Source organism: Dermacentor albipictus, unplaced genomic scaffold (assembly GCF_038994185.2).
Source record: "Dermacentor albipictus isolate Rhodes 1998 colony unplaced genomic scaffold, USDA_Dalb.pri_finalv2 scaffold_107, whole genome shotgun sequence".
Taxonomy (NCBI): Eukaryota; Metazoa; Arthropoda; class Arachnida; order Ixodida; family Ixodidae; genus Dermacentor; species Dermacentor albipictus.
This window is the reverse complement of record NW_027225661.1, coordinates 103181-121539: the sequence shown is the minus strand read 5'-3', so window position 1 is coordinate 121539 and position 18359 is coordinate 103181. Positions and strand designations below refer to the sequence as shown.

The 18359-nt window shown below is 43.1% G+C and overlaps 1 protein-coding gene across 2 annotated transcripts in view; it reads right to left on the bottom strand.

Annotated features, from left to right (window-relative positions):
• Nucleotides 1-2164: 2164 nt before the first annotated feature.
• The window catches only part of LOC139053381 (glycogen [starch] synthase-like), a 43057-nt gene continuing 26862 nt past the window's right edge, over nt 2165-18359 (bottom strand). Inside the window, exons 11-14 of one of the 2 annotated variants that reach the window (XM_070530393.1) lie at nt 17019-17176; nt 13859-13960; nt 10168-10236; nt 2165-2282 (exon numbers count right to left, since the gene is read on the bottom strand). In XM_070530393.1, coding sequence (XP_070386494.1) covers nt 2235-2282; nt 10168-10236; nt 13859-13960; nt 17019-17176 — 377 coding nt within the window. In that variant the 3' untranslated portion in view covers nt 2165-2234. Of the gene's footprint in view, nt 2283-6178; nt 8800-10167; nt 10237-13858; nt 13961-17018; nt 17177-18359 lie in introns of those variants that run through there. The other variant, XM_070530392.1, reaches the window with a different exon arrangement.

Here is an 18359-nt window from a genome sequence, read left to right as displayed (position 1 = left end):
AATCTGCGTTTAAAAAGTACAAACAAAAAATTGCTTTGACAGTGGCTAGATTCATAGGTGTTGGCACAGTCATAACACCGTGCAGGACGACTCCTTAGGTAGTGCTTCGTCGTTCCCAAAAATGGCATCTGGTGACTTGCTTGTGGTACCTTACCGGGCTGCTCGATTATATGAAAGGAAAGAGTAAGATAGCATTGAACATGGTTGTAATGGTGCGTAAGGAGTGTGGTAAACGTGCATGAATTCTAATTAAAAAAACTGCTGTGCTTACATATGTCAGCAAGCACACTGTGTTCAAGTGGACATTAAAAGAGGGATCAAGAGGTGGCGCCACCATCCTGTGCGACATGCTGGACAACTGTTCTTTGTAAATTCTCCGCTTCCTCCTGTTCTGTATCTTGAAATGTCTTGAAGACTCGCACCTCTTTGGAGTCAGAGTGAATATGGAATGAATTTTCTACTGCTGTTATCACAACTGCTGATCTCGCTGCATAGTTGCAGTCTTCGTAGATGCTGCTGCTGCCTGCGCTGCATCACTCGCTGCTAGCAAACGACAGGGCGCGGAAGGGGACCTTTAAGATGTGTTCGCCCACCCGATTGGTCGAAGAAGCTTGTAACTTCCAAGTGCTGCAAGAACCTACTGAAACAGAATATAGTGATACTTCCAATAAGTTGGTGCGTGACCTCCAAGACTAAAAGCATGGTGCGTTGGTGCCTGTGAATGCTGAGAAGTTCATTGAAGAGCGGCACATAACCAGTGAATTTGTGGTGCAGCCTGCTAAAGCACCGGGTTTCTGTCCTTGAGGAACACACCGATGCTGGTTCGATTCTGCTCAGCTTCGGATAAATTTAAGGAACGTTTTTGTCCTTGTAGAGCGGCGCATTGCCGGTGTCACATGCCTAGTTACCCAAGTTGGCGTCAAAGATGTTCATTGGAAAGCGACACACACCTACGGCTACCTACGGGCACATACCCAGTGACCGAAGTTGGCATCAAAGGGTTTCATTGAATAGTGGTACCTACCCAGTCCTGCATCTACAGTGACCCATGTTGGCGTGAAAGAGCTTCATTTAGGAGCAGCAGATATGTACACGTTGCCACATACTCAGTGACCCAAGTTGGTTCAATGGCTGGTGTCAAGCCCTGTTCCCACAGCATAGGAGCCCGATGTGCTACTCATTCAACCATGGACTACCCAGTTACCCAAGTAGGTGGGAAAATGGTCAGATGCAGTTCCATACAAACATAACTAGCTAGCCCACAGAAAGTGTGTGAAGTACCTTAAAAATGCAAATGCATTAAAATGCATTTGCATTTAATAACGCATTTTAATAAATAGAATTGTAATTTTTGCCACAAACTTCTGATCACGTTTACAACAGTCTCCTCAGAGCAGGTAACGAGGGAATCATCTGTGGCCTCTTATTCCTGGCAGTGCGAGTGAAGCAGCAGTGGCAGCCCAACTGCAAGATCCTTTACCTACTACTCTCTTCCTCCTCTGGAGTCATAGCTTGCCTTCTTCATAACTCGAACGCTGTGGCAACTCCATTTGCATGAACTTTTTAGCAACTGTGTGATCGAATGAACTTTCTTTACTATCTATAGCACCACAATTTACTATGTCTGTCAGGCTTCCTGTTCCACAAGTTGATGAGGTAGTGGTAGTTTCAGATAAATTTCCCTTTAACCCAAGTTTGTAGACATTGTGCCTATGGATGGCCAACCAAAGTTGACATCATTGTTGCCACACATTTTCATTTAAGCAAGTTTCATTTATCCAGCGACCACTGTACACCACCGAGTGTTACTCGTTTCTCTCTTCCACATTTGGAAAATGTGAAGCCATTGCAGATGGAAGCTTTGCTCATTTAGTTTCTGCTCTAAGAAACCAAAATGCTGTCACACTCTGCCAGACTACTTGGCACAGTAGCATGTTCGCAAAAGCTCAACCCTGTAGTTTTTTTTTTTTTTTTTTGTCATTGCCACAGGAAGTTGTCTGCAAGTACATCCCAGCCTGCCTACTCTAACCTTATTGAAGAAACCCATCCTAAGCTATCTTATTCTAATCTTTATGTAAAATTTGTATAATTTGTGCAAAGTCCTGCTGCCGATGGATGCAGAATGGACATTTTTATGAAGTCGCTACGAAGCAGCGCATGAATATGTGCTGTACAACTGCAAAACAGATGTGTTTTATTGCTTCGGAGTAGAAGTGAAGATGGGTGCTCCAGCGTCAGTTGAGAAGAGAACCTGCACTGGGTAACAATACCGGTGACCTTGTCTGGAAGAGAGACATTTTATAGGTTTAATTAAACATAACGAGATGAACTGTAAACACTGCACTATTTCTTGCACGAGTGTGGAAGGGGTTGGAAGTAGTGCTTGGCTGTGAAAGGTTTGAATGAATGTGCTCATGCATGCAGAGACGAGGGGTGTGAGACATCGTCTTACAGAGGCTTTCGTTAGTGTGACTATGGTGCGACATTAGCCCTACAAAGCCCAAAAACCATTCCATCTTCCATTTCGTGTTCAAGTTCATGGCCATGGAGAGCACATTGGTGCGAAAAAATCAATGCAATGTTATTTCAGTTGAATATCAATACAGAAATTTATGTAGTTGGTTTGCCGAGTTATCCAAGACAGAAACTCGGCTTCAGTGTACCAAGAGTGCCACTATGGGTTTTGTGTCAAGTTTCCCAAATTTAAATTAGCATTTTGTGGTATCAAATTCAGTGCATCCAAAATGATAAGTTGGAAGTTGTGGGGTTTGATAAGTTGGAAGTTGCGGGGCTAAGGATTAGGTTTGACGAGTTTGTGGATTCATGCACCAAGCATTAGCGCCGGCTTATTTCCTGAAGGTGCAGGGGGTTCCTGTAAGGTACAGTTAGACACACAGCACAGGTACACAACACAGATGCAGGAGCCGACACGCACAGCACCAACCTTACACCCAATCATACATCAAGAACAAGCTTTCTTGGTGTCAGAGGTGTTTACAGAAGTTTGTTAATGTGTAAACGGTGCAAGGCTGTCATTTTATGAAGTACATGACAGCACGACAAGACAGTCACACAGAGCCGCTGAAACACTTTTCCCATCAACCTGTCTGAGAAATTGGGAAGAGGCCTACAGGTTCCAGGTTTTTAACAGGCAGAGCACAGGCAAGGAAGGAATGAAGATGAACAAGCACTGCGATGATTTATCCATCATACTCACCTTGTACTGAACAGCTCTGATGCAGCCATTTGTCTGCTTTGTGTGCTTGCGCTTATACTGTTTACTTTAGCTTCTGCTTGTGGGTCACTAAATGCAAATATTGAAATTGAGCCGATGCGGTGGAATTTAAGTGTTCTAGAGAGTCCAAAGTGTTACTTTACCGATGACAGAGCTTTTGTAAGCAAGATAATGGTGTAAACATAGGATGAAATCAGCACAACTGTGGAAGTGCGGTATGAGCTCTTATGATATCATAATGTACCCCATTTACAATTGATAAATTGTACTCAACAAAATTTATTTAGATGCAATCTAGCATTACAGGTTGATGACCCATTTGCCTTTAACAGGGCTAATCTCCTTGTAGTACTGTCTACCAATTTGTGAACAAGTCCCTCGGCTCCACCCAAAGGAAATTTATGTCACCTTGCATGTTGCTCGACTTGATCCTGTACAGCAGAACCTCATTCATGTGTTGTGAAGAAAAAAAAAAAAGAAAAATCGTACTAACCAAGATAATGTACGATCCGAAGTATCTACAGAATTTGAAAAACTCAACTGTTGCTGACATTTACGTAATGTGAAGCGTTTCTCGAATAGTTGTGGCACGATATGTGCGTCGAGCTGGTGAAGCTATTCCTATTGCATAGTGTTTCATGACCGGAATAGGAAACCAAAACGAAATCATACTGGTGGGCGATGCCGGATGCCACCGGAGCAAAACTTAATGCTCGCATCGCGCCAGCTGTAGCAAGGAATGGTGGCGCGTTTGGGTTGTTGCCTACTAAAAGCGTGCAGTAAGCTGCCAACGGCACTACGCCCCATGCACTGTAAATCAGATATGCTGCTCATCACAATAGGGTTGGCGACGTGCAACAACCCTAGAGGTGACCAGGATAAGAAACTGGGTGCGCGCCGGTATTTTCAAGCGATGGGCAGCGAGTATTGCGGTGAAGCTGTTGCAGCAGGCGGCTACTGTTCTCAATCGCACACACCTCACGCATTTTCTGGTTTACATGAGTACAAGTGGCCGGAAAACGTATCATAACATCACAGTTGGGCAATGTACTGAATGATTGGTAGTGCTGAAAGATTGTGTTTTCCAGGAACGTATGGACCGGCGATATAAGAATCGTAACTCTGATGGGTCATTTTTCGTGTTCTCGATCGTGAATATTGGTGCCAGGAAATTGTACGTAACAGGATCATATCAATTACTTTCTACTGTATTTGACTGTGTGCCAAATTTATGTCCACAATCATGACTACAGTGATTGCTGTGGTGCACAATATTAAAATTAAGGCACATAATAGAGATGTAGGTTGCAGAAATCCTCTTAGAGCACAGAAACAAAACATGCAGCTTCCCCAAGAGGAGGGCACTTTTTTTTCTGTCTGCAAGGTATGCACAAGGCATACAAGGCAACATGGAATTTTTTCAAATTCCAATCCCTAACCATCAGGTTAGCCTCTGAGCAATATCTCAATGATTCGTCAACTGTGGTTGAAAGAAACACTAAAGCGAAAAGTAAGTCCTATGAGTAAACTACTCTTCTGCAGTACTTACTAGTGTGCTCATGGCAGCCTTCTATAGATTTAAGTAGCTTTTTTCTTCTCTGATCAATCAGGCATGGTCCATTTGTTGACTGTTCAGCCTAGTCTCTTTACAATAGCCCATTTTTCAGCATATCACTTGCTAATCTGCCTAGACATCTCGGATACTATGTAATGTTGAATAGCCTGTCATTGGCCTATCTGCATATCATGCTGACACATCAGCTTGCCTTCAACTAATAGTGGAATACTGTCATACAACCACACATTGGTTGCATTGGAGCAGAAAGCATGAAATTACCTGTGCAGCTTTTGGGCACTCGGCCAATGCTTTGGTACCAGTCCAAGGGCTTTGGTACTGGACTGGTACTTTGCTTTTTGTAGCGATGTGAAAATGGTGGAAGTGCGACACCGACACCAAGTTTTAGCATAACATGTCGCTTTACTTCCTGCTCTCGCATGTGGAAAACCGTGTTGCGATGGACAATTTAAGTTAGTGGGCTTCATGCAGTTTACGCGCTTGTTTGCAGGTGAGTCACTCATCTGTGAGCAGATGAGTAAGATCACAAATAAAAATAATTTGAAGGTGATACCAAATCTATCGCACATGCTTGCTGTAAAACATGCCCTTCATTAAAGAAAGGCAACACAAATGGGAGAAAGTGCACTATTTCCATGGAGATGCGGCCACGACACTGCTGGTGTTTATGGCGACACGTGCCTAGAATCATTCACTAACCAGTGTTCGAACAGGCACCGATACATATATGACTAATGAGCACCGGACTTGCTCTGGGATTGCAGTTGCTATGAACATTCCCTTGGAGAACTTCAGGTTCTGTGGTCTACTGCATCCTAACAGCTGTAGCAGTCTGAGAGGTGCTTGCTGCCTGCGCAGCTGCTCAGGACTCGCCTCAGAAGTGCGCAATAAAGAGTGTTGAAAGTGTTTGAAATGCTAGTTGGCATCCCCCATGCCTGGAGTCCCCTTATGCTCAGCCAAACACAACAGAACTAAATACACCACATACACGCATTGTTTAAAGCAGTCTTAAAAAAAAAAAATCTAGAAATACACCTGGCTTTGGTCCATACACAAGGCAATCACAGCAACAACCTGTATAAAGAAGTCATTGTTGCAAAAGCCAAGCAGGGAAACAAATACTTATGCTAATGCTGGTATTGAAGTCCCATCATTTTTCTATCACATGGATTGTATCTGTAAAAGGGGCTCCCAAGTCTCTGTTACAACACAAAGTAGCTTTTAGCTGCAGTAACAAGTAAAAAAAAAAATACTCCACTAGGTGCAGTGCCCTGAAAAATTTATTTTGCAGTCCTAAACCACAATGGGTTGGGAGGGTTGGGGGTAGGTGAAGGATAGAATGAAATAGACTTTGTAAAACACAGACCTACACAAGACTCAACGCCTTTCTTTATCCATTTGTAAATACATTTGGCTGCAAAGCACCACTTAACTCATTTGTGTGTTGAAGAGTAGCACACAACAATTCAATATAACTTTTAGAAAAATTAGAGGGGGCAAGATTTTCCTTTTTTTTGCTTCCATTTTGACTCCATTTCCTGCAGAAATATACAACATATGGCACAATTTTTAGAGACACACACAGTGAAATTTTGAAGTGTACAAGATTGCCCAACAGGTTCATCAACGAGGCTTGAGTATTGGTGTGCAATGTTAAAGGGGCCCTGAACCACCCCTCGGGCTTGGTGAAATAGCATAGTCCGCAGGTAGCATATGCTGCTGTGAACATCTCTGCCAAGTTTAACTGTCGTATGCGGTGGGTGCTCGCAAGGATAGTGCAAAGTCACGTTTCTCTCAAACACTCTCTTTTCAAACAGAAGCCTGCACCTCACTCTCTTCTGGACGCTTTATTTCATAATAAAGCAGATTCCCATATGTTGCTGCGGCCGGCTGCGTAACATAGTTACCACAGCCACCGCAGGGTACCACTACGAGTCCACTGGCTAAATGCACTGCAGCTTGCTGAGGACAACTGCATTTGGCTTACATTTAGTGTGCCGTAGGCACCAAAATCGAAAGTCGTGGTGTCTACGTTAACATTTAAAATGAAATTTGAACTGTGCACCACGGTGACATTTAGAAGGCGGAGTGTTGTGGGCACGCCCAATTTCGCCATAGCCTTCACAGTGCAAGGCATTGAAGCACTTTTTGTGGCTAAGTATTTCTGAAATGGCCTATTTTCACTTCAAATGCCTTTCTCTTCTTTGATAAGAAATGGTTCAAGGCCACTTTAAAAAGAAAAAGAACCTAGAGGAACACTTGGATGACATTCAAGTTGTGTTATCAGTTACGCCCCAAAAACTTTTTTGTTTACAGAGGCGGACAACTTCAAAGTAAAAGGCCACCAGCACAACATAAAAAAGGGGCATTTTGTTAACTAATACTGGCAAATAACTCCCGTAACTATCAGCCCACATTTTGTACTAGATGCTATTCACGCGCACCTTTTAAAAATTCACAGATGCGCACAAAAAAAAAAACGATGCTGACCAGCAAGAAAAATTAGCTCAAACTGCAGCAATGGAGACGCAGCATGCCTAAGACAACACGACAGGTAAACTGTTCTTGCAATAAAGAAAAAAGAAAAAGCAGTGACAGTCCACACACACGGGTACATTTCTGGAACATCGCTAGATTCAAACTGTCTACTTCGAGGCTCAGTTACCCATTCACACCCGCCAAAACAATGCACCCAATGGCACTAGTACAGAGAAGTTTAAAATTGTAGCAATTTAACACACAAATTGCTTTGGGTTGTAGAAGGGGCAAGGACATGTTGTGAGATACATTGGCATCTTTCTTGGATCCCTCTGATCAGAAGGAACAAGTCAAGAATGTGAGACTTGGGGGGCATCGAGTCTCCACGAGCTCAATGTGAAGAAAGGAAGATGGGAGAGGGACAGGAAAGGGACTAGCGCAACACTCGGTGACAAGTGCCGACGACAGGAAGCAACAGTGGCTTAGACATCAATGAAAAGAAAAAGTAATAAAAACTGCTGCCCAGGAACAGCAGCTGAAAAGTAGCAACGCCACGACAAGCATTATAGCAGATGACTACTGTTGATGCCTGGCTTCTCACAACAATGAACCGAAACTGCACATTTGATATTTCTTGTAGTGAGCATGGTTCACCACTTCAGAGTTATTGAGGACCACAGTTGTAATGACTGCAGAGCTTGGTTTTACCAGACAAAAATACTACCAAATATTGCATGCGAGATATACAGCCATGGCAAAGAGTAAAGAGACTAATAGTGAACCTTCAACCCCGTAAAGAAATAGCCATCACCGTTTTTTTTTTTTTCCTTTACCGATGCTACTATGAGGGAATGACTATAGGGGTGGGATGTGTAGCAATCTGAATACGCTACCACTGACAGGGTTTTGCATTAGCCTCAAGAACAGCCACCGTTGGAACAGCTGTGCAAGAGAACTTTGCGCTGTTCACCTCGCTTGTGCAGCAGTAAGCCGGTCGTTCCTCCATGCACTATCCACATGTTGGTTAAAAGCAGCAAAAATAATCAGCTCGTAAGCATAACATGACAGAGTCTGGCTTGAAGGCAACCCCTGCGGAACACAGGCAATTCAGAATGAAGTCATGGGATGTGATTCACAAGGGGAAGTGCCAATCAGCACAACAAAAACTTGTTTTGAAATGGCTACCTAAACAAAGTATGACAAACCGACAGAGCTTCTTCACCGGGGGGGCCTTTCGCTTCCCGCTTGCTTACTCGTACCACATGGAGCATTTCAGATCACATCGCTACAACACAGAGGGTGGAGGAGGGGATAGGAAAGTGTCAACGGCCTATTTGCTGCTGAGTGCCTCTCGCTCCACAGCGTCGGCGTATTCCTCGTCATCCTCATTTTCTTCTTCCTCCTCCTCATCTTCGCTACCATGCTCCGAGGGTGCTGGCGTGGAAGTACGAGATGCCGACGGTGATGGCGGTTCTGACATGGGCCGGGGATACCGCATTTGCAGCTTGGGCTGGAAATATTTGCAAGTAGGAGGCAGGGAAATGGGGCAGCAGAAGTCTCCTGTTAAAGACTGCTCGACAGGTGCATTGAGAACGGAAAGTTTTCAGGAGAGGAGGGAAATGGCAGTGCAGTCAAACATGCTGCCCTGTGTAAAGGGCTTGGCCATACCATTTGTTACAATACTGGAGTGTTCAGCACAGTAACCTGTTAGCCTTGCCTGTCATTTAACTTTGCTAAGTGATGTGTCGTCTTGGAAGACAACAGTGAAGTGCATGCACAGGCACTTGGGCATGAGCACGCCTCACACAGCAAATGCTAGCCTGTGCTTTTACAATGCCTGAGCTACTGTCTGCTGATACGTTCCTTATTTCTTGTGTTTAATTATCGGCAGCCACCAGTGGTTGTGCAGATGTAACACGAAGAAAACTATTACAGCTCTGCCAAACACTGCAGGGTGATTCAGCATTTGTTCTGTCAAGCAATTCACACTACTGTAATTGCTATTTTTACCCATACTAACCAATAAGCTCATGTAAAGGGTGCTATTATCTGTGTCATTATGAAGGTCAATCCACGCAGGACAAAGGTGTGTAATGTCTGTCATACACAAGTTGCTCCATTAAAAATGGGAATCATGTTGCTACTGCTCGGTGGTTATTCTGCATATGAAAAATTGCTTAGCCTGTTTGTGTACCGCTGGGCCAAATCAAGGTGCAAATTGCAACACACAAAATGCATTTCCATTTTATTCAAGTCAAACTTTCATAGATCACATACTCTAACTAATACGAGCACTCACCAACTTGCTTTTCTTTACATGTGTTTATTTTGGCAATTGCTCAGTTATATCTTTAACCACTAAGCCTGAGCTACGTTTGTTGACAGTTGGTATCAATATTTCTAAGGTTGAACTGTGGTCATTCACAGTGCACTTTGACTTTCTCTGTGGTAATGAGTTACATCAGCTCATTCCACTGATAACTGCAGACTTTACACACTCATGCATGTCATATTCTAGTCTAACTTTGCTGTCGTGAGTGCACAGAATATCATTGCAGACTTTGCGAAAAACTTCTTGCTGCCACCATATGCAATGTTTTCATTGAATACGTAGAATAAACCTTACAGCCAATTGTTTTTTTTTTTGAAGCATTACTTGCAAAATATTGGCTATGTAAGAGAAAGGATTTGGAAATTTCATACACTTTTGAGGAAAGAACTTCGAAATTAAACAGTTAGGTCACTTTCAACTGCACTCACTGAGTGCACAGGCTTCCATCAAACTCGTGCCCACGCAAGTGTTATACCAATAACTAAAAGTTTTGATGCAGCCCAAGTTATCCTTGGACACAAGTACTACTGCTGAATATCAACTTACCCCAACGTCGCCTTCTAAGAGCTCGGGATGCGTCTTGTGCAGGGCCATTTGTCGCGCCTTCCTGTAGTACTGCACGAAAATAAAGAAGGCATGACATGTTATGTGCTCAGATGCTGAGCTCAAATTTCAGTGTGTGTGTGCTTGGGCTGCACAGCGGTTTGTCATGGCACTTCACACTAATGGCAGTAATAGCCGGTACAGTGAAAGTCACAGGGCATCTTTTGTACATTGTCCTTTGTCTTATCTTTGTCATTATCCTTTGTACATTATCATTGCCCATGAGATACTCGTCCAACTATTCTCAGTTTATCTATGTGACTGAATGTAGAGGGACCAATACAATATATATATATATATATATGAACTCATCACATATTTTGAAACCAAAATTTGAATGTGAAATCACTGTTTCTAAGTCTCTCTCATAGACAGTGACCATTTGGCATGTCTCGTGTGACATCAATAAGTACAAGGCCACTGTTGCTTGCTCTGGAAAATTCCAAAACTTTATCAGCGGTGTGCCAGACCCTCCTTCCTCCACACCCAATGGTGCAGCAAGAGCATCGGCATTTCATTATGCCTACAATTATTTTTCTAGTATCTCCAGCTGATTACTGAGACGCACACAAGAAAACAAAACTGCGTGTCAATGCTCAGGTATATATCATGCACACTGACCACATACAATGCAGCTCATTTCATCTACAGAGTTAATATAAACAACTCTAGAGGAAAATCTCCCTATAGCAGCCAAGCATTAAAATTGGCAACCACAAGGGCGCCGCCTTTGCTACCCCATGCAGGCACACAGGTGCAGAAGACGAGATACAACTCGGATGAGTCGCGCAATCAAAGCGATCCTGAGCCACCTTTAGTATGGTGGCTCCATCTGGTTCAGGTGCCTGCAAATACATCCTTTCAGGCACCGTAAATTTTACATCATATTTTATAAATAGCCATCTAGTCTTTCTGAGAAACATTGGCCAGACGTACATGCTATGTGTAAATGCTTGTTTTTGCTTAATATTTTAAATATTTTAATAGTGCTGCAACAAGGAGTTATAGAAAACATGACAGCACCTTTGCAGTTGCCATGTTTAGAGCACAGCTCTTAAGCACCCGTTCCTGCATTTAGTGTTGGCATCCCTTGGCATCGTCCCTTGGCGTAACCAAGCACGCGAGCACAGCGAAGGATGAAAGAGCGAACGTCGAGCGCAGCAGGAGATGAAAAATGGTGATAGTGGAGAGAGCATGAGGAGGAGGGTGCAGTGGAACCATAAGGTGAAAAACAGAGGAGGAGGAGGTTATGGTGAAAGTGTGAGAAGAAAAGCGTAGTGCTGCATCTTGTAGTGGCGTAGCGCTGTGACGGCTGCTACGAGATGGCACCAGAGTAGTGCGCCCTTGTCTCTTCACTGATGGCATGCAGCAAGCGTGTTCACCAATACCATATATGGAGACAAAGTGCTGCATGAGCAGAGGTCTCTCTGTGGCGGCTGTTGTGAATCGCGCCCATGCGTCACCCACGCGCTGCCTCGCATTATCTCCCGATTAGCAAGGCAGTTGTGCCACACTTTGCTCAGTTTGCAATATGCAGCACCACAGAGATTGTCCATGCCAGCCAATATATATCACAAAATGAAAACATGTACGGAGCTCCACTAATATTTCACATTAGGGAGTATCATAATCGTCAGAGAATTTTTTTTACCCAGCTTTTGCTCAAGGTTGGTATATGAACTCTATAAATGTCACTCGTCAGTGTTGCCAGACTACAGTACATTTCAACTATAATTGTACCTGATGCACTAAAGCTTTGCCAGCTTGCCGTGGGACGTGTACAGTTTAACATGCAATGTAGGATTCAAGCCTGAAAATTTGATGCATTAGCCCCTTAGAAAGGCCAATTGCAGCAAAATCTCACCTTTGCTAAACTGGTTATAAATTGGCAGTATAACATACCACTGAAACAATATTAGCAAAGCCACAGCACTGGTAATAGCATAATTTTGTTATTAGCAGCCTCTAAACAGCATCTCAGAAGATGACATGTGCAGCTGGTGGTTAGCAGCTTTGACACAAGTCCCAGGTCGTTGCTTCTGGGATATTTCATTGTGGCGCGGGCACCACCTAATCTCGACGGTCATGCTGAGAACACATTCTAGGTCATGCGTTTTTTCTAGTGAGCGATAATGGTGACGTTTGTCTTCAGTTTCAGTATCAAAAATAGCTATTTTTTGCCAGCTTTTTTGAGACGTTTCCACTCATATTCAAAATGTAAAATTTTGCACGGATGCTTCTTGGAATTACATTATCTTAAGCTAGACCTTTTATACAGTCTAAAATTTTGTTGCAGTTATACAGTTCCTTGAAAACCAGGTGAACTAAGTTCAGTTGAGGCCTGGCTGTAAATAACCCAACACCTGTTTAGAGGAAACAATTGTTTTTAGAGTTGTTAATTGCTATTTTTTATTCTTCAATTCATTCAGTTATTTTTTTCTAACTGAATCCTGCTCTGAACGGCAGTATAAAGTAAACAAGATAGGTTTTCTGAACAGGATCTAGGGGCTCTTAGCCTGTTACATTGACCTCATGATGTTCACAGCTTAGACATTCAGTTGTGCAGTGATGTAGACATACACAACACAGACACAGGAAGAGGATTGTCCACTTTTATGCAAAACACTTCATTACTGTTCATTCTGACGTAACTTCTACGTTGTGGGGGGAAAAAAACATGGCTTTAGATTACATTTTGGGGTTGGTCTCAAATAGCACACATTTTTTTTAAATGGTTTCCTTGACCACACACCTTTCCAAAGATACACCTGCCTTTTCTTAAAGATTATTTAACTTTAGATGTAGCATACAAGCTGCAAGAAACCTGGCGCAGTATGACAAGCAACTCATTAGATCACAGCAACTTATTCAGTGACCTTAGTGTTGCCGTTTTCACCTGCTTCAGGAACTTCTCTGTATAAACTTGCTTGAAGAAATGTATCCCTCTTGCACCCTTTTACTATCAAAAGATTTCCAACTGAAAGTTTAGGGACTAAGGATCGAAACTCTTTCGTGAACACAACTTCGTTTTAGTCAAACTTGACGCAACATTCATAAACATTACAAAAAATTTAGGTGAGCTGGCAGGTGCCAGTGTACCGTGCGACATCATCAAGCTGCCTCTGTACTCTCCTGCTGCTGAGAAAGTGATTGCATCATGCCTTGCACTTTCACAAATCGTATACTCTGCAGCTGCATTAACTAAAACGAGCACTCACCAATGTGCTCATTTGTATGTGTGTATATATTTTAGAGAGTTCTCATTTAGCCCTTAACTCTGAAGCCTGAGCTCTATTCGTGCCAGTTTGTATTGATATTGCCAAGGACAAATGATACACATTTACAGCACGTGCTCCTGTTCTTTCATAGACACACACAAAAAAAAAGGATGCTGCGCAAAAAATATAGTCAGCACGAAGCACCACATTGTCACACTTAGGAGGCAGCTGCATCTTGAACTTCAGCTGTTACAGAAAAGCACAGTCATAATGGCATTTAAGCTTCGTTAATTTGGTGAAGAAATAAATTTTTATCTTTTCTCGAGTGTGCGTAACTTGCTTTCAATCTTTTTTTTTTTTCTATAATAACGTACACAGTCTGCTACATTCGTAGAAGTCAAGCTGTGCAAGCTTACCACTCCTAGGTTTTTCCAGTCTAACAGGTCGCTCAGGCGTTCCGTGCGGTTTCGCTGTATTATTCGTTGCCGCCGGGACAGGCAGGAGAAATCAAACATATACTGCAAGAAGAAACAGCGACAGGGTCACTAAGTGCGAAGCCGCAACCACGGCTTAAATGTTTGTGATAGTCTCTTGTTCTGGTCTTATTATTTTCCTTATTCACACCGTTGCCAGAGCTGTAATGAGTATTAGCATTCAACACTGGTGCATGGAGAATGTCTGCTAGTAAATGCCTACCCATACCCCCAATAGGAAAAACATGTAAGATACCTCAAAAATCAAATCACGGTGATTGACTTTTTTTAAAGCAGACACATGCGCTACGAGAGGCGGCATGTAGTGGGGAGGGAGCTCTAGATTAAATCTGATGCCCGAGATTAATGTGCACCTAAATCCAGGAGCACGGATGTTTGTGTTCCGTGCCCATCGAAATGCAGTCAAGAAATTAAGCTGAACTCATGCTCAACAGAACACCTTAGTTGCTGTGGCAAACACATAGATATCTCAGTTTCCATGAAGAGAATTAAAGAGACCGTGAATTTTGAATGTAGATAATTCTGTTTCAACAGATTTTTTGTACAATCCTGAGTTCAATAAAAAAAAAAGGAGAGAGAAAATATTCAAAATTTGCCATGTGCAAATGAACATTGCTTAGCATTGAAACACAAAAGAGAATTGGAGGAAAAATAAAAACTGCTTATTTCGCTTGCCCATTCATGCCATAAGCTGCTAGCAATTGGAGAAGCACTTTCATGAATGTGTACTGGAAGCGTACATATCAATGTGGCCTTATCGTCGCATGTCGTGCCTGGATTTTTGGCAGTGTTGTTTTCGAGACACCACAGGCAGCTCAGGCAAGAGCTGAACAGGAGGACCTGATCTCGTTTCGGTGGAGAACAGGGAGGTCTACTTTAAGAAAACCAGGATGAGTTATGTCCCTTACAGTTCTCAGACATATCAAAAAAGAAAGAAAGATGATAATAGTAATGAAAGAATAGGGTTATGGGGTAGTGGGGAAGAGAAATCTTCAAGCCCATGTGGTTAGCAGTGCCCCTGTTGCTGTCCCTGTGTCGCATTTTGGATATTTTAACGAGCATTTCTGTGCTCGCTTTCTAGATGAAAAGGCTGTAAAGCTTCAGTGCACTGGTTTTCAGCATGTGTTTGTCGAGTATGAGAAAATGGTGTGCAACTTGCAAGCCCAGCCAATCACAAGGAACAGCCTAGCTCATCACATCTGTTGCCAAAAAAATTTCCACCTCTAGCTGCAACTGAAGTTGGCAAGGAATACCACATTATAGAGCAGATTAAAATACCAAATACTACTCTAATATTGGAAGCACTGTGGCACTTGAGGCATTGCCAAGACCTACAATGTGCCAGCAGCAAGTTAAAACTGGATCCTCAACTTGTGCTGCAGGGTCCCTTTAACCCCTTTAAGGCACCAATTAATTCTGCCCATTGAAAATTTAGTTTCACCACATTTATTGCATCATCAGAATCCTGAAAAGCATATAGCTGTAGAAAGGATGAGGAATTTTCAATTCATCAATGAGTTCTGTCAAGTTTACAGAATGTGGACTCTGTGAGAACTCTCTACAGGAGCCTCAGATATGAAAACATCAATGATTTCTCGTCTAGCATATCTGCAAAGCACCTGTCTAGCCACTTGAATAATATGCATGATGCAAGATGTAAAACATTGTGAAAAACAATTAAAAAGGGAACCCACTACAAACACCAAGAGCACACAGTCAACCATCTGCCTTCCCACTCGTTTTACTAAAACGCTTCACATGTGTTAATCACACTTACAGCACAGGTAAAATAGTAAGTGTTTCAAGATATAGGCAATATGTTTTAAATACAGTTATTTTTATTGGTGATTTTGAATTTTTTGTGTTATCTTGCTGTGCACAATTGCATGCACAGTGCCTAGAGGGGTTAATATATATGCAAGTGGCAACTGCAAGGAAAGTGTTTTCCAACATTCCTGGTATGGCATTGTCCATCATTGCAACATCCCACTTAATGCCGCTTAATGATATAGTGCACATCTCTCAAGTGCCCTTGCATTCTGCCGCTTCCAGAATGCTGTTGTCACCGGGATTTGATCCCATGACCTTGTGCTCAGCAGCGGAGCATTACCACTGCTGAGTCACCATGTCGGTGGCAGTATTAAGGGTAGACCTGGTGTAAGTAAGGGTAGACCTGGTGTTGCAGTAAGTGCAGTGACTGCACTGGTTGTCCGGTCACACCATGCCCTAATCATCATTTATACTATATTCAGTGCAAACCCCTGCCATTGCAGTGAGTCTGGAACAACAACAACGAAAGAAAGAAAGAAGAAGAAAGAAAGGAAAAACTTCTGCACTACCTGCTCACACCCCACGCCATGTCGTGCAGCAAGGAGGAAAATGGTGCCGATGTGCCACTGGCACACTCTAAAGCCCCTCTCATCCACGTGCCGCCGTTTCCTCATGTCATTGCTCACACCAAAATTGCTTCCACACCTTCCGCTTCTGACATTCCTGCTTCCATAGCTGTTTGCTGTTGCATGTTCACATCTCTATGCAGCAGTAGCAGAGGGTGAAACAGCCCACAAAGTGTCATCCACGAGCACCTGCATGTTTGTTGCCTGTGCGCTGAAACTGCATACTTTGCCTGTCGTTTTTATCATAGCTGGTGCACAAAGCACCACCGCTGCTGCTGCATTAGGAAACATGACGTCGCTTTTGCTCCCAACCAAAAGCTGACAATGAAAGTTCCACTCAACAGTGGAAGCTGAAATAAACAAGAGAGCAGCACGGAGGAGGAACATACATTGGCAGTACTTAAACTAGTCTGTGAAGGTGTGTATGAAGCGACTTTAGCTCTCTGTCCACTTCCAGTTTCATGTGTCATTGCTTCAGCTTTGGCACAACAGGTGCCCATTGTCTATGATGTCTAGGTACTTAAAGTTATACAAGCTTCCCCAACTTCTTTACTGCTGTCCTTGTGAACTCACTGTTTTAATTTGAGAAAATGGCATGTGCAAAGGTGGTGAGGGGTTGAGCCAAGGAAAAAGACAGTGCTGTTTTGGGGGTTCCTTGACCGCTCAGGGAGGGTCGCAGTACACACCTGAGCGAGCTGCTGGACTGACTCCTCGGCATTCTTGAATCTCCTGTCCACAATGTAGATGCCATAGGACATGGGGTCAGCAACATGCTCGGCTATGAAGCACCCAAAGCCAGACAGGTTGGTGGTGACGCTGGGAATGCCCATGACTGTGCACTCCGCTGAAAGCCACCAGCATTGGTAAAATGAGACGCTGCACCGATGAGCGTTCAGACAAAGATTCACTGGTGCTCTGTTTGCCAGTCTTGCTATTGCTAATAAGAATTCTACTAAAGGATTTAAAGCTGCTGCCTGCATGGTAGACTAATTATGGTCAGCCCCACATGCTGCTTCATTGCATGCATATCTTAAGTAGTATGTATGTAGTAGCAATTTTGTGCTACTACATACTTCTCTTTCAAGGCACAGAAGCAAAAACAAAACTAAATGCAAACTGAATTTTAGTTCTTGCAGACGCAAATGTGCAGAATGTGCAGATTAACTGCCAGGTAAATTGCGGCAGGACTATTTTCTAATATGTATGCTACAGGGGGAAAAAAAGTAAAAAAACAAGGAAACAAAGAGGGAAATAAAAAGCTGTTTGCCATTATATGTATATGGTGTGTTCCGACTTGATGCATATGTATGCTGCAGGTGTTGCACCATGTGGATGATTGGAATCACCTCTCAATTCTTGGAGTTACACCTTTTCTGTACAGCCTTTGACATTCTTAACCCAAACATGCCTCAAGTGCTTTTTTGTTTTCTCCTGCAGAGAGTGCTGGAGATTTCTGGTTTGGGTGATTTGAATGTGCTAGCTTAATGCATTTTTCTTCCAAGGCAGCAAGATGTTTGCTCCTTATAGCTCACATTTGTTAAAGATAAGCTGCTAGACATGTGTCTTGAATGTTTGGGTTAAGTGTGACTGCGACTGCGCAGCAGCGATGCATTGCAATTGTGCCTGTCTTCAACTACCAGTGCCACCAGCAGCGAGAGCAGTTGGGTCATGTGGGAAACCATGTTCCTCCTCATTTGCTTTAGAAGACAATGGCACAGACCCTGCCTGCCTGTCTATTCCTTGCCAATGACTCATAGCTTTGCTGGTTCGTATCCTGTGATGTGTACCTCAGGTGGCCTCAGTTGCAGGTACTATCATGAACTTTTGAAAAAGAACACGGAAGTGTGCAGCAGGTAGCCATACATTCCACGCCAATGTGAAGTGGCTAGAAATGAAAGCAAGAGACCGTTGCTGTTCTGTGAGGCAGTGGCGCCCACCATAAGCAATGAGATGTTTCCAAGTTGGTCCTCAAGAATGAAACACACTATGTTGTTGTTGTTATGCACTGTTATCGGTTCACCTTTTGG